General features: G+C 49.5%; 3 protein-coding genes across 3 annotated transcripts; 2 read left to right on the plus strand and 1 right to left on the minus strand.

Moving 5' to 3' along the window:
- Positions 1-796: 796 nt before the first annotated feature.
- FPRO_01376 (uncharacterized protein) lies at positions 797-5,197 on the plus strand (the record flags this gene model as incomplete). Its single annotated transcript, XM_031232161.1, has 6 exons — positions 797-1,036; positions 1,171-1,191; positions 1,327-1,781; positions 2,263-2,434; positions 2,840-3,743; positions 3,798-5,197. 6 exons carry the CDS (start codon positions 797-799, stop codon positions 5,195-5,197), a joined length of 3,192 nt encoding a protein of 1,063 aa, XP_031075097.1.
- A 1,109-nt stretch (positions 5,198-6,306) lies between these two features.
- On the minus strand, positions 6,307-8,996 carry FPRO_01375 (putative carnitine acetyl transferase FacC; the record flags this gene model as incomplete). Its single annotated transcript, XM_031232172.1, has 3 exons — positions 6,307-6,458; positions 6,520-8,511; positions 8,561-8,996. 3 exons carry the CDS (start codon positions 8,994-8,996, stop codon positions 6,307-6,309), a joined length of 2,580 nt encoding a protein of 859 aa, XP_031075098.1.
- A 3,191-nt stretch (positions 8,997-12,187) lies between these two features.
- Positions 12,188-14,427, plus strand: FPRO_01374 (uncharacterized protein; the record flags this gene model as incomplete). The annotated part of the gene is made up of 7 exons (XM_031232183.1): positions 12,188-12,459; positions 12,509-12,891; positions 12,946-13,421; positions 13,469-13,507; positions 13,557-13,614; positions 13,671-14,122; positions 14,179-14,427. The coding sequence occupies 7 exons, from the start codon at positions 12,188-12,190 to the stop codon at positions 14,425-14,427; spliced, it is 1,929 nt and encodes a 642-aa protein (XP_031075099.1).
- Positions 14,428-15,067: the final 640 nt, after the last annotated feature.

The raw sequence follows: 15,067 nt of genomic DNA on the forward strand, positions 1-15,067 counted from the left end.
CTTGGTATAGATCGCGCGCCCATGCTACCTTAATTCCGACAAGACGGCCAAACAAACAACTACTCCCCGCTTGTTCTTGCGATGGTTATTTGCTTTCAGAATATAGAAGACGGACGGAACTGTGACAGACAGAGTATGAAGATTATAATCCCCTGCTGCCCTTCCTCTCTTTCCTGGTCTTGATCATTCCTACAAATGTTGTCATCCCACGTTTCATACCACATCCTAGTTGCACCATTCCAAATTCAACACTTCAACTCCAAGCTCTGTCTCTGCCTCCTTGTTCACGACATCGTTGTGGCATTTGTGGCTTGAAGCTCTATCATCACTCTCCAGCAAGTCTTCCCCGTCTATACTCTCCATATCCTGAGCTCCTATGGGTCCTGATGGATTCTGTGTACTGTACTGTTCGCCTTCAATCCCAGCTGCCTATGATCACACTGCCTCAAGCACACAGGCCGGCTGCTCCAAGTCTAGTCTGAGGTGTACCGAACTCACCAACACCCCTGTGTTGTTGCTTCAGGAAGCCAGCCCCAAAAGACACCCCCCATTCTCAGGGCCTTACCCACACTGACCACGTCCACCCCGCCTCTCAACAACGTTCCATCCACTACCTACCTAACCTACTTTACTACCTCGTCTCTTTTGCCTTTTCTCTGCTTCATCCTACAACTTATCGTCTATACAAACGCGGCAACTGATGCTCATCTGTTTCTTTCATGTCTTTAGTATTATAGGCTGAGACCGCTGGCCAATTCGGCGTGTACTATCTTTATCCTGTATCTATTAGTCCATCATGGATGAACTACGCTTTCGCTCCCAGCAGTCCCCGCGGGGCAACGACCCGTCTATGCATTCGTTTGTCTCACCTACTCGAAATGCCTCCAGGATGCCTGCCCCCCAGGTCAACCCTCATGCCGGCGCCCATGACCATCGATCTGGCCTGCCTCGCCGCTTCACCACCGATTCTGGTCGAGTCCCGACACTTTCCTCCCTGGGTGCTCAACGGGTGCCCGAACCCTCGCAGGACTATAATGTGAGTAATCAACACATGACGAATCTGTCGCTTGCTTGGAACCCAACAGGCCTTCGGGTGGCATGGTTTCGTGATGGATTGCGAAAGTTGCCAATCCCTCTAATAACAGCAAGTACTGACATGTGTGATGGCAGGCAATGCACAAGGTGCAATTGGTACGTTCTGATGCTCGTATTTCCCCCCCGGGTTTGCCTCCGAAATTCCCGATTTGTTCAAGTCGGACCTGAGCATTCGAATCCGAAACGATGCGACATCAACGAAATCAAGATACGGCCGTTAACTAATGATAGACTCAGATCGAGAAGAAAAAGATGGAATATGAACGAATCCGGGAGCAACGGCGGAGGTTTGAGCTCGAGATGCAAAAGCTGGATCAACAACAAAGACGAGAGGCTTTGGAACTTGCTCAGATGGAGGAGGAAGTTGGTAGAATGGGCGGCCATCAGTCCGAGCCCACAACTCCCCCCGAATACCGAGATAACTCTGGATTCCCTACGTTTTTATCACGACCGAGCCGATACTCTATGTCTAGCTTGACCTCTCCCCCAGGTCTATTCAACCGCCCTGTCAGATCCGGATCGCAACTCGCATCTCCCCAATCCGGTATCAGACAGGCACGCTTTGGATTTGAGGATACTACGACCCAGATGCCTTCTCGTTCTGTGCCAACTACGCGAAGGAACAGTGATGATGAGAAGGAGGAGGCTGTTCGACAAGATCCCAGCAGTCATCGCTCTGGTAATGCGTAAGTGACAGCTCCTATTGTATGTCCATGCCTTTCTATTCCCGAGCGAGCACCTCTTCAAGTGGGGGTTTGCCATTAGAGCTCTTGCAGATTCAGCTTCGGGCTTTACTGTAAATTGCCACAAAAGCAAGCAGGTTAGGCTTTTTTATTAGGTTTCCTGCCTTGGATCCTTCGCAGCGAATAATGCTGCTATTGGTGGGTGAATCTTAACTCTGAGCCAAAGCATGAGGGCTCTGATTTATATGAGGACTCTCTAGTGAGAAGGCAAAAACCTCGCAAAAATCAAACAGTGATTCACTCTCGCAACAGAAAGCTTCAAGAGGACTATATAATCCTGTATTTGAACTTCTGCTTCGGCTCCAATCAACTCAACTTCCTCAAACCACACAACTCCATCTGCGATACAAGAATCCTCATTCAACTAGCACGAACTTGTCATCATGGACAATAAAAGAAAGCTAACGACGACCTTGAACAATAGCATCAACCGATACTCGATGCCTGTGACGCGCTCACGTACGGGGATATATGACGTTGGTCTTGATCAAACAAACACTACTCGTTTTCTCTTTGGCGACGAAGAGACGAATTCGGGAGGACATAGTGGCCCTGATGCAAACTTCCCAACTCTTGTTCGTCACGACGATCAGATTGTAAGTATTTTCATGTTCTTTCATCTTGGCAACTTTTCATCTATCCATATTTCACCTCACCCCTTTAAACTGGAGCCAACTCCGCGGAGACTATATTCAGGAAGTTATTGCTGTGCTCCAACTTCTCGACTTACACCTGGGCTCCACATTTCTCCATGAGGTGCATATTCACCTCGAGCTCTCCTTGAACCACGCGCCCATTGTCTTTCAGCATTTGCTCTCTTGCATAGAACCCTCCTCCACTTTCCTGCATAAGGCCCAGTCGGTTTCCTTTCCCTACTGTTCTTCCTTTGGCGCAATAAGATCTTGAGCTCTTGGCCCTCTATCTATTCGAGCGCCCCACCGCAGAACCTATATTGTTGTACTATTGTTGCGTCGAATTCTGACCCACAACTTTACTCTCAGCTCTCAGCGTCCTCGGCCGCCTTAGATCTTGCCCTATCCCCGTCTCCTAATCCCGAGTCGACATCTTCTTCAAGAGGTTGGAGCCGTGTTGTTAACCGTCATCGCCCCCAGCAGAGTCTCTCTTCGATCAACGGAAGCTCCAACATCGTGAGCGATCTTGTTGGCCTGGCATCTCGACCTACTTCCCTCCGCCATTCTATGGATCTTAAGTATATCTCGGAAAACGCAGTCGAGACTGGTGCCATCATGTCTCCCAGTGCGACTCCCAACATGGCGACTCCCCCTAAGCTGCAGAGCTCGTTCTCTTCGAGTGATGTTCCAACGGTCAAGAGCCCTGGGACTTCGTCTTCAAAGACAAACAACCATGCACAGCAGCATTTCCACAACCACAATGCTAGCCTTGGCCGCATTCCAGCTGGCGCGGTCCATCGTGGCCACAGCCGGGAGCTCTCTTCAGAAAACCCTGCTGTTAGCCGTGAGCAGCACAACTATCCTTCAATCCAGTCTGCCCTGCAGGCCAGTGCCGCTCCCTTTGGGCCCAGTACCACAGCTGCAGTGCAACCCTCTGCTATGGTGAACCCTTCAGCTGGGGCCGCAGCCGCGAACAACAACTACAACAACAATGTGTTCTATTCTGCCAACGGGTATGGCGCTCCTCAAGGTATTCCCCAAGGCGGCATTCCCCAGGTGATGCCCCAGGGTGCCCCCCATCAGCCAGGAGGATACAATGTCAATATGCTCGCGAACAGTATGCAGCAGATGAACATGAATGGCGCCAACGGTAGCAACATGTATCAGCCTCAGAACTACAACGGCTACAACGCCGGTCCGTATAATCAGGGTAACCAGCCTCGAGATAGCCAGGCACGCGTCATTCAGCATCGCCGACAGCTTGACAATGAAGGTGAGTCTGACTCCAGAGTAGTTCCGTATCAGCACACACTGACTTGCTTTGCAGCCATGTCTCGCTACCAGAACACGCCCCTTGATTCCTTTGTGGGCAACATCTATGAGCTTTGCAAGGACCAACATGGCTGCCGTTACCTCCAGAAGAAGCTTGAGGAGCGCAACGCCGATCAGGTTCACATGATTTGGGTCGAAACCAACCAGCACGTCATTGAGCTCATGACGGACCCGTTTGGTAATTATTTGTGCCAAAAGCTCCTTGAGTTCTGCAATGACGATGAGAGGACTGTTTTGATTCAAAATGCTTCCCAGGATATGGTCCGCATTGCGCTCAACCAGCACGGCACACGCGCACTCCAGAAGATGATCGAGTATGTGAGCACCCCTCAGCAGGTCCACATCATTATTGAGGCTCTTCGCTACCGGGTTGTGGAGCTTATCCAGGACCTCAACGGCAACCATGTCATTCAGAAGTGTCTCAACAAACTTACCCCTCCTGACGCGCAGTTCATCTTTGACGCTGTCGGCGGCAGCTGTGTCGAAGTGGGCACTCACCGACACGGCTGCTGTGTTCTTCAGCGCTGTATCGACCATGCCTCTGGCGACCAGAAGCTCTGGCTTATCCAGCGAATCACTGAGCACGCACGAATCCTTGTCCAGGACCCCTTCGGCAACTACGTCGTTCAGTACATCATTGACTTGAACGAACCTCTGTTCACCGAGCCTATTGTTCTTACCTTTAAGGATTGTATCACTCAGCTGTCCCGCCATAAGTTCAGCTCCAACGTCATCGAGAAGTGCCTGCGCTGCGCCCAGCCACCTTCCAAGGATCTGATTGTGGAGGAACTACTACGCAACCAGGAGATGGAGCGCCTCCTCCGGGACTCATTCGCCAACTATGTCATTCAGACTGCTCTCGAGTATGCTACTCCTCATCAAAAGCATCGCCTTGTAGAGGCCATCCGCCCCATCCTTCCCCAGATTCGAACAACTCCCTACGGCCGTCGTATTCAAGCTAAGATCTCGGCCTTCGACAACCGTGGAAGCGCTGCCTCAAGCGGGCAAGTGACACCAGCCGACAACACCCAGGGTCAAATTCCTATGCGCGCTACTCACGCTCGAGGTATTTCTGGAGGTGCCCCTATTCTCCAGGGCAATGGTATGCCTCACAGTGGGCCTATGCCACCTATGCGCCAGAACATGCCCATCTACTCTCCCAACCCCGCCATGAATGGTCAAGTTCCCACTTCTGGGGGTCCTGTTCAGCAGCCTCAGTACGGACAGATGACTCCTGGCAATTTTGCTCCCAATGCTGCTGCCAACGGTGCAGCTAATGGCAGCGCCGGTAACAGTAACTTTGCTGGCCAAGCCAGTGACAACAGCGGCCCTACGAGCCCTACCAATGGCAATGGAAATGTCAGCACGGGTCAGGGCGAAACGCAGTGGCTGTAGACTTGTGTCTTGACATTTTTATAGACCTGTGTAAAATGACGTTCATTAGGGCTTTCAGTGGTACCGCAAGGTCGGCACCGCCATGATTCACGATTTTCCTTTGATCTGTTTCACCACGTCTCAGAAGCATAGCCAAAAGGGCGCAGGCCCATCGCGATCGATTGACACGACGGCCTTCAGGGCCTTGCCGTGTGTACATTATCAAAAGGGCGCTATAGGACTACAGCCACTTATCCTGGGGCCACTGCTTTTCGTGTGCTATGCTTGGGGAGAATGGCTGCGCACATGAGGGTATGGGCATCAAGATTAAGGCGTGTACATGTATTTGGATCGGCGAGATCACAATCATCAGACATCGGCATAGACGATTCAATTCTTTTCGGACCTATTGGTTTTCTTTTCCCATTTGCTTGCGAATTCGACTCGGGAACGATTCATGTTTAGGTTGTATGACTTTAGGGAAACGATGATTTATTGCTTTCTACTGGGGAATAAGAGGTCCTTGTGGAGGTGCCAGTCTGCTGGCCTGGGAGAGGAGGGAGCCCCTACCTGCATTTAGACTAGGTCTTTGAATCAGGATTGCTTTAACTTGCATGGCTTCCAATACGTGAATGTCTTGGCCGTGTCTGTGATTGCCTTTCCAGTAGTGTTAGCTAGGATTGCATAGGTTGTAGTCTCCTTTTCCATGATACAAAACCAAGTCGCAAGATCAGCATATATAATACGACTGAGCTTGGATGGTTCTGTGCAATGTGACGACATTCGACTGATGCTTGATCACTGTCGAAGGGACCATTGTTCGTTCTATCTACAATGCTAGGATACGTGCTTCAAAAGAAGGTCAACCTTTCGGTGCTCAGTTTTTTCTGGGACAGGCAACGCTACATTATTCGATAGCCGATGACTTAGTACTTGTGAGAGCATCTTGTCGCAATTAGACGAGGCGCATGTCTATATGCCTTCGTTGCAAATATCAAAAACTGTAAATTCACTACTTTCAATGCTTACACCTCGGTGTCTTAACATAAAACATGAGCCAGCCCCCTTTAACTCCATGCAAGATCCATGACCACGCTATGCAATGAAACATGTACGTTATGATATGATCATCAATAATCACTCAGTCTCAGCTTCTTTCCAATGTCACGGCGGCGAGCCTGAGCAGCTGCAGCCCTGTCTGAAGCGCGCGTATCGGCTGACTCAAAATGTTCGTTGCGAGCCTTGAGAGCTTGTAACAGCATACCAGCATCGAAGAATCCATCTAGTTATCAAGTTAGTACATTGTGTCGAGAGTACTTGAGGTCAAAAGAGGAGAAACTTACACCCGCCCATTTCGTCATCTTCACTAAAGGTGCTACTCTCGTTGGTGGGGGATGTTGTGCCAGTCGCAGATCGCAGGCTCTCAACAGCTGTGATGGGACGACCTCTAGACTTGATGCGGCTCACGAGCTTCGGTCTCTCGATTTCCACCTCGCGAGCGCGGCTCACTTTTCCGGTTGACATCTTGCGATTATCGATACGTAGAATGCGACGGACCTCAAGAAGATAGCTCTCGAGGGTGTCAACAAAGCGTTTTGTCTGACGGTGTTTGCTAGCAACACATATAGCGAGCCCTTCATCCTTGATGATGTACCCGATACCGAAACCATCTCCTGATGTGGGACCGAACCCGAACTGGCGAAGACAAGGATTACCACAGTTGGAAGTCGAAAGGATTGTGTTATTAAGCTTATCCCACCCAGAATCAGCAAACAGAAGGGGAAGTGGGTTCTGGTCGCGCGATCTGGAGTTGACGCTGTAGCCGCGATCTCGTGTAGGCCTCACTTCGACGCCGTCAACAGAGGGGAGCGAGTCGTTACCTGGGCTTCCCACGGGCGACCCTGCTTGGTCAGAATATCCATCTCCAGGGCTAGAGTAGCCATTGCTGTTAAAACCACTGTCAAGGTCATCATCCAAACTCCTCTGCCATACGGAGAACAAAGCGTAGAGATGTCGGTCACAGCCTTCGGCCTTCAAACATTGTCGGGTATTTGCGGTGTGCTTCTGGCACGCCTTCCTGAGTGCCTCAATCTTGGCGTCGACAGGATTATCAGCCCAGAAGGCTTGGACGAACTCAACAACCTCTGACGACACGGTTCTGATCGCCTCGGTTCGGCCGTGCAGGAACGTCTTGGTCATGGCTGGCTCGTATGTACACTCAACACGACCATAAAGCCCATAGTATGCAGCTTGGAAGGCCATCTGAACAAACGCATCTGGAGAGAAGCCCATGGAAGTGATGAAGTTCTTTCCATAGTGACCGAAGTCCAAAGTCTGGAACTCGTTTTGCTCAATGAGATCTGCCAATCGAGTCTCTGCAAAGCGAACTGCGACGCTGAGCTCAGGGATCATATCCCACTCCAGCTTTCTGGGAGTGACACTGACATCTCCAAAACTCTCAGGATCACGCTTGGAGGGATCAGGACTGGAAGATGCCCAGAGCGAAGGAGCCATGCCATTGATTGTACGGGCGAATCGAAGAATGGTGTCGGTGTAAACATCACTAGCAAATCGAAGAACTGTGTGGCCGTCGACACCGGTATGCTCAAAGTTGATACCAGCACTTCCGTTCTTGCAAACAATGATCTGAAGCTTGTCGTACCATCGGTTGGTACATGTGCCGATCTGAACACCTTTCTCGATCTCGCTGGTACCGCAAAGCATGTTCTGGCAAAGGGCTGCAGCGTCTGCAGGCTCTGTGTAGTCGAGGCACAGAACGAAGAGGGCCGTGTCGACAATTCCGAGTGAATCCGCATTGTTGGAGCCAGGCTCGCTGGTCAGGACATCTCGAAGGCCTGACCATACCTTGCGGTTCTCGGTGCTCAGGACTCCCACGGCGCCTTTGGCAGCGTCTTGGATAGGAACCTGGGTTGCGTCATCAACAATGGTCTGCAGGTTGATGGAGATATCCTTCTCGCTCATAATGACATCTGAGTTGTCATCCAAGACATCGAACCAGTAGAATTGTCCGTGACACATGACGACGATATGCTTCGACTCAGGATCTTGTTCGATTTGGCATCCTTCCTCAGTTGGAACTCGGGCAGTGCCAAAGAGTCTCGAGAATTGGTACATGCAAAGCGGAGTTCCCTTGACCTTGTCTGGAGCAAGCTCCTCCTTTCGTACTGCACGAACGAATTCAAGCGAGGAGACGACCAAAGAAGCAGCACGAGTGACTTGATCATTGCGAGCGGGAGTTGGGTCATCTTCAAGTAAGAAGAAAGGGTTCAAGTTGAGAACAACAGGGTTATCAAAGTTGAGATAAGAATCATACCCTGTGAAAGTTAGTGCTTTGCTATAAATCAGATGTATTTTTCGACATACAGAATTGTTCAATGTAGCTCGTCTTGCCCTGAGCATATGCCTTCAATTTCTCCTGTAGCTCGGGGCCATCACTCTTCAGGAATTCGTTTACGGCATGCTGTGTCTCTGCGTGCTCCCGGGCCGTTTGGAGTGGCTTGAGAGCTTCAAGGTACCGCTTGCAGGTGGCCTCGAGTTCGGGGATGGGAAGCTTGGGTAGTTTGTCCTGCCCAGAGAAAGTGATGCCACCATCTTTCCGTGACTCGTTGTAGTTTGCCATTGGAACGCGAGTATAGTCGCCGCTAAGTCTGGGGGGAGAATTGCGTCGTGGTTGAGCAAGCTCTGGAATATCGGGAAGAGTTCGAGGAACAGTAGAACCAGCAGGGTTTGGAGCAGAAGTTGGGTCAGAGAGCCTGTCTCCAAGAGGCTGAGGAGGAGTGAAAGTGCGGACTTGAGTCATTGTGTTAGTCGGGGGTGATGGAGACGAAGTTTAGGTGTAGAGAGGTGACACGCTTGTGCTAATGTTGAGTCCGCGGAGAGCGGTTCGGTAGAAGTAATGACAGCCCTCTTGTAGAAAGTAGTTCGGCATAACACGAAGTGCTTTCTTGAAAGGGATAAGGTGAGTGATGAATATAATAGCCAAGGCCAGCCCAAGTTGAGAGGGCATATGGCTCTGATATAAGCAGGATACTGTGACCGAGCTGACTTAGACAAGAGTCAAGTGGACCCTACATGCACCCCATGCACACCCTCTGAACTTCACCCTCAGTGTACAGAATACTGGGGTAGCCGAATGTGAGGGAGAGCATCTTGGGGAGTGAAAACAGCCGACGGCTATGATAGGACAAGAAGGCACAAGACGGGATTTGGCAGTAATGAACCGCCTCCGCAAGTCCGATAACAACAAGTGCTCAGTGCCGAAACGTGGGATCAGGGAATATCGAGGTAAATGGGTCTGGCATAGAACTTACCCAGAACAGGAGAGAAGGCTCAGTACAGAAAAGCGAGAAATCCCCGAGAGACGAGAGCCGGTAAAGATGAAATCGGTGCCGGATTTGGAGTCCGTATCGTGATGATTATAAGGGGATAAGACCGGGATGAAGACAATGAGGCTACCCAGTAATGAATCTTGTAAGGACAACCGGGTGGCGTGCAGAAGCGAAGATGGTGCTGTACCTGGCTACGTAGTGCCTAGACTAACTAGAGCCTAGGAACCGTTCGCCTCGAGGCGTCGCCGGTTCAGAGTGTGAGTTTTACCGTTACGGACGTTTCCCGAACAATAAAGTGATAAGGTTGGTGGTTCGGACGACGGGATGTTCAGAACATGGTTGCCAGACACAACCATGACGGCAAGGTAGAGTTGATAGATCGAAGCCTAGACCGGAAAGGACCCACTATCAAAGGTAGTTGGAGGTAAATGAACTGCTTCTGACTGGCTGAATTATGCTATATCTCGAACGCTTCCTCAAACCTCGCAACGGGGAGTGGCCGGCCAGCAATCAAAGAGGCAAAAAAGCCTTGATGATAACCCCAAACCCCAGATTTCAGTAAGCGGCTATGATGAGGGGAAACCGCTCAGTTGGGGTCCTTTCACGTGGCCAGAAGAAGAAGAAAAAGCACTTGTACTGTGTGATTGCTTGTCTGCCTGTCTTTCTGCATGCACGCGGTGTTGTGAGGTCTCATAGGGACAGTCAAGCGCTTGTGTCTGATGATCCGGTGTCCTTTATCGAATTTGGAGGTGCGTGGTGCACCATGGTTAGCTGTCATGGGTGAGCTAAAGTGGACAGCTCGTGGAGAGCAGCAAATCGTAGCATCATGTGCCGCACTTGTCGTCTAGGCTGACGATGGTTGGCGAGGCTCATTCTTTCATTATTTTATTTCATTTCTTCTTAAACAGTGGAGAAGAAGTTTTGTTGTCTTCTAGAAGTCGTCTGTGATACTTGAACTGTTGCTCGCCAGATTCTTCTACTATTTCGCCATCCATGGGTAAGAAAGACAATTGCCTAAAAGAGCTTGTGATGGTTTTCGGTGTGCGGCAAGAACAGAGCACATGCCATGGGCAAACGACAGACTGGAAACCTACGATTGCCCGTGTAAGCTAGGTGTGTAATTTTCCGGGGTCTCTTGGCATTCCCGAGGGCCAACGGAGCCCGGCTGTCGATGGTTTTTGGCAGTCTGGATCTGTAACGGGTATAACGACGGAGAAATATTGGTACTCGATAGCCAGGGCCTATTTCGGTTCGGTCTAAAGGACGGCAGTGGTAGAGCTTATTTCGTCATCGCTATGCTCCAACACCTTGGCTCTCTCGCTCCCGCAGTGGAGAGCAACACATCGAATGCGGGATCGCCGCAGCTGCAGCCGCAGCCGCATCCAGACGCCAGACTTTTGAGGTTTCAGTGCGAGTGGGTCAAATAAGAACACCTGGATTGATTCGAGTGGCGGGTAGGGATGTCCTGTTGTATTAAAAGGGCTTCTAGATGTCGTTGATTGACTGAGGAAACTTGGAGGGCAATTGGAGAGGAAAGATGGGGGATCTCGTGGGGCAGCCATGTTGCCGTGAACCGTACTTTCCAGTTACCTGATCAAAGGTTTTTAAATTTTCTTGCTCCTTACCCAGGGCGTAGTTGAGTAATATGTTCTGTCCTTGTCTTTCTGTTCTAACCACATTACAATCTTCTTCTGCGGATGAGTTGATATGTCGATGTGCTACTGTGCTGTTTGCTCTGAAGACTACCATATGATATGATGTCATTTACACTTCGGGCACTCGGCGTCTCGGCTGTCCTCAAACACGGATCCGTCCTCCATCTTCGGCTCCGCTCCGTCCGCTGCCGGCAAAGAGGCATCGGTCCCCGGCGCCGACAAATTTGTTAAAATGGTTGGCCGTCGGCACATTTCTTTTGAAATGCAATTGGTATGGTTTACTCCATATGGAAGTTTGGAAACTCTACATGGTGCCGTTTTGTGATCCCCTGTGTCTTGAAATTGAAATATTGAACACATAACTAACAAGCCATGATGATTGATGGTTCTCTTTTCCGAGTGCGATAACTTTACATATACCGTAGCCCGTACAGTTAAATTATAGTAGCAAAATCCATTATGAAGCTCTCGTACGGAGATGTCCATGTGAGTCGGCATAACATTGTTGAACAATATACTCCATAAGAGTTAGCGATTCGAGCATTGCACTAACCGTTTCCAGTTAGCCATTCGAGATTACATCCCGGTTCGAACACAGCCCTACGAAGCTCATCTCGCATCAACTTACGGACAAATAATCCCACCGCGTTGGGACAGTTTAGCACTTCTTATTGGCTTTGGTTTTTCGTATTCCTCTTGAATAGGAAACCTCATTCGATTGCTTGTCTTTGCGAGTTGCATGCTTCGCCCTTTCGACCCACGCTCTACGCAACCTGTAACGTATGTAGATAGGAGAGAATGCGAACAATCAGCAATTATGGAGATTCCAATATTGTTCAGGCCGCCTCCAAGATGGATAAATATCAGCAGATTTCATGCCTGGATCTCGTTGAACTTCATGATTTAATCTCCTCAGATACTCACTCAATCTCCTCGACCGTGAACGATACCTCAGCCTTTTACTGGTACAGCTCTCGATCACCTCCTCTCACATTCTCTATATCACTATGATCTCGTTAGCTCGAAAGGCCATCAAGGCCAATCAGCAGCGTAAACAAGCGCAAACGAACCAAGCGCCAATGGAATTGCAAGAAACGGGATCTGACGCTACGAAGCATGCACCTCAGCAACCGCAATGTCGACATATGGAAGCGTATGAATCTTCGTCTGGGAAATGTGCTGCATGTGCATCAGAAAAGAAGGCTGCAAGGATATATCGATGGAAGATTATCCTAGGCCTAGTGGCACCCTTTGCCCTCCAAGCACTGGACTCTACAATGTATGAAAAGATGCGAAAGTTGCAGAATGAAACTGACACTTGGAAACAGCATCGCCAGTGCTCTTCCATGGATTGCGTCGGACTTCGGGGAGATCTCACAGCTCAACTGGATTGTCTCAGCATTCAACCTCACATCTGCGGCATTCATCCCCTTCTGGGCTCAAATGGCTGATGTATTTGGCCGCAATGCTTCTATCAATGCTGCCATTATTCTCATGCTCATCGGTAGTGCGCTGTGCACTGGGGCCCCTACGAATGCCTTCCCAGTTCTGCTTCTTGGTCGCGGATTTCAGGGACTTGCTGCGGCTGGCCTCAATGTCGTTGTTCGCACTATTCTTGCTGATAGAGTTTCTTTGCAAGAAAACGCAAAGAACTGGGCCATCTTCTCACTCGTCGGTGGTGTCTCGTACGGACTTGGCCCAGTCATCGGTGGTAAGACCCTACCAAGTCCTATCTACTCTTTGAATCCAGCTAACATCAGCTTAGGGTACCTCACAAATGCTGACTGGAGATGGTGCTTTGCCATCAACCTCCCTATTGCCGTCGTCGCTCTGATAATAGTCTTCTTTGTCCTACGCAAGGAGCTCCTTGGTCCTCAGCCCATCCCTGAGCTCAACGAGACCGCTGAAACTGGCCGACGAACGAAATTCGTCGCTCGACTCAAGACTGTTGATATTGGTGGCCAGCTTCTTTTCATCTTTGGCTTTGGTCTCGTTATCTTGGCTTTGACTTGGGGCGGTGCGACATATTCTTGGTCATCACCCGCTGTCATTGTTCCTCTGGTGCTTGGTATCATCCTTGCCGGCATTTTCTGCTACTGGGAGTATCTTCTTGCTCCTGGAAATACCATGGCTGAGAAGCTACCCTGGCAAAGAGCAATGCTCCCTTGGGAACTAATCTCAAATCGTGATATTGGACTTCTTTTCTATTGCGAATGTGCCACAGGAATTGGCATGTATGCTGTGAGATTACCATTTACCGTTGGTCGTTCCCTTGCTAACTTTTTCAGGTGCTCTATTTTTGTAACATCTACTTCATTGCAGTCAGAGTAAGTGTTATTCAAAATAGCACACGACTCTCTTGCTAACGATTTTCAGGGCTACAATTCCGACAAGGCCGGTGTCCAACTACTCTACTTTGTCCCTGGTCTTGGAGGTTCGTTCCATATGATGTTTGCAACTCGAAATACGTACTGATTGATACCTTCATAGTCGGTGTTTATATCTGCTCCTTCATGTGCAACAAGTGGCCTCGCATGACGTTTCCCTGTATTTTTCTAGGAACACTCACAGAAGCTGTCGGTTTGGGCGTCCTTGCATGGGCTATCTACGCGAACAGACTGAGTGTCATCTATGGAATGATGGCCCTTGTTGGTTGCGGCAGTGGTATGCGTTTCATGGCTTCGCCACTTCACGGCATTGGTCTTTTTCGACACTTGCGCGCCTCCGTCATTGGACTTATGGCAGTTGCCATCCCTTTTGGTGGTACTATCGGCTTGACTATCATGTCTACAGTCTTCAACAACACTTCTGGGCTGGACTCGCATAGCGACTTCAGCAGCGTACATTCTTCGACTGGTGGTGCAGCAGATGAACAGGCTGTTCATCAAGCCAAGATGGGTGTTGTCTGGGCGTTTGTCGCCATCACTCCTCTCGTCGCACTGGTAAGTTTTCGGTTTTTTTTCCCTCATGTCTTGGATGGGAACTAATTCAGGATCAGGCATTCCCAATTACTTGGTTCATTGGAAACGTCAAGCTTGGACAAGGTTCCCCTGGAGAGGATGGTCCTACGGACATCGTGGTGAAGGGTTCGTATCTACTCAAGCTAGTACGAGGTCAGGAAAAGTTGAAGATCGAGAAGAATGCATACAGGCTCAACAGCTCGCATAGTGGAGCATGGTCAGAAGCTGTAGCTTCTGATCAGAGCGTCAACGCCTCCAGACCCTTACAGGGATCCCATCAGGTATAAGCCCCTGGGAAGGTCGAGAGATGAAGCTTCAAGCAGGTAGAAGATGCTAGAGTTGGACATGATTTAGCGTTTTGAATTTCCTATATGAATATAGACCTGAAATAGACTCAATCATCGTCGTTCAGGCCCATGCCTTTAGGTGTGTTGAGCCATCACTGTCGTATTTGCATACAGTTCCAGAACGTGATTCATGTTACTAATTTGCCATATGCTGTGTAATCTTTTCATATTTCATATAGATATAAGAATATATGTCGAGCCTCTCTCAACTATGGGTCTTTCTCCTAGCCACTGGTGAAGGGGTAGGAGAGGTTCCCAGGCGGCATCACTCTCGGTAAGGAGATAACCGAATAATTTAAATTATATAAGAAGCTAAGTTTCGAAGGGCTTTGTGATTGAATGAGTACCAGAATCAAATTTCTTTGAAATCGCCGAGGGACGAAGATGAATGTTCGTATCCGCGAATCACCAACGGCTTGCGCGTATCTGGATCCAATTTGAAACCAAACAGTGATTCGCCGAGATAGTGGAAGTTCGCGGAGATAAATGGCCTGACCTTGAATCTAGGAATTATTGCAAGGAAACACTCTCTTTTCTTCACTTCACTTCACCCCACTAACCATCACAGATCATTCGCTTT

The sequence above is a fragment of the Fusarium proliferatum genome (genome assembly GCF_900067095.1).
Source record: "Fusarium proliferatum ET1 genome assembly, contig: FPRO_scaffold001, whole genome shotgun sequence".
NCBI classification, from domain to species: domain Eukaryota; kingdom Fungi; phylum Ascomycota; class Sordariomycetes; order Hypocreales; family Nectriaceae; genus Fusarium; species Fusarium proliferatum.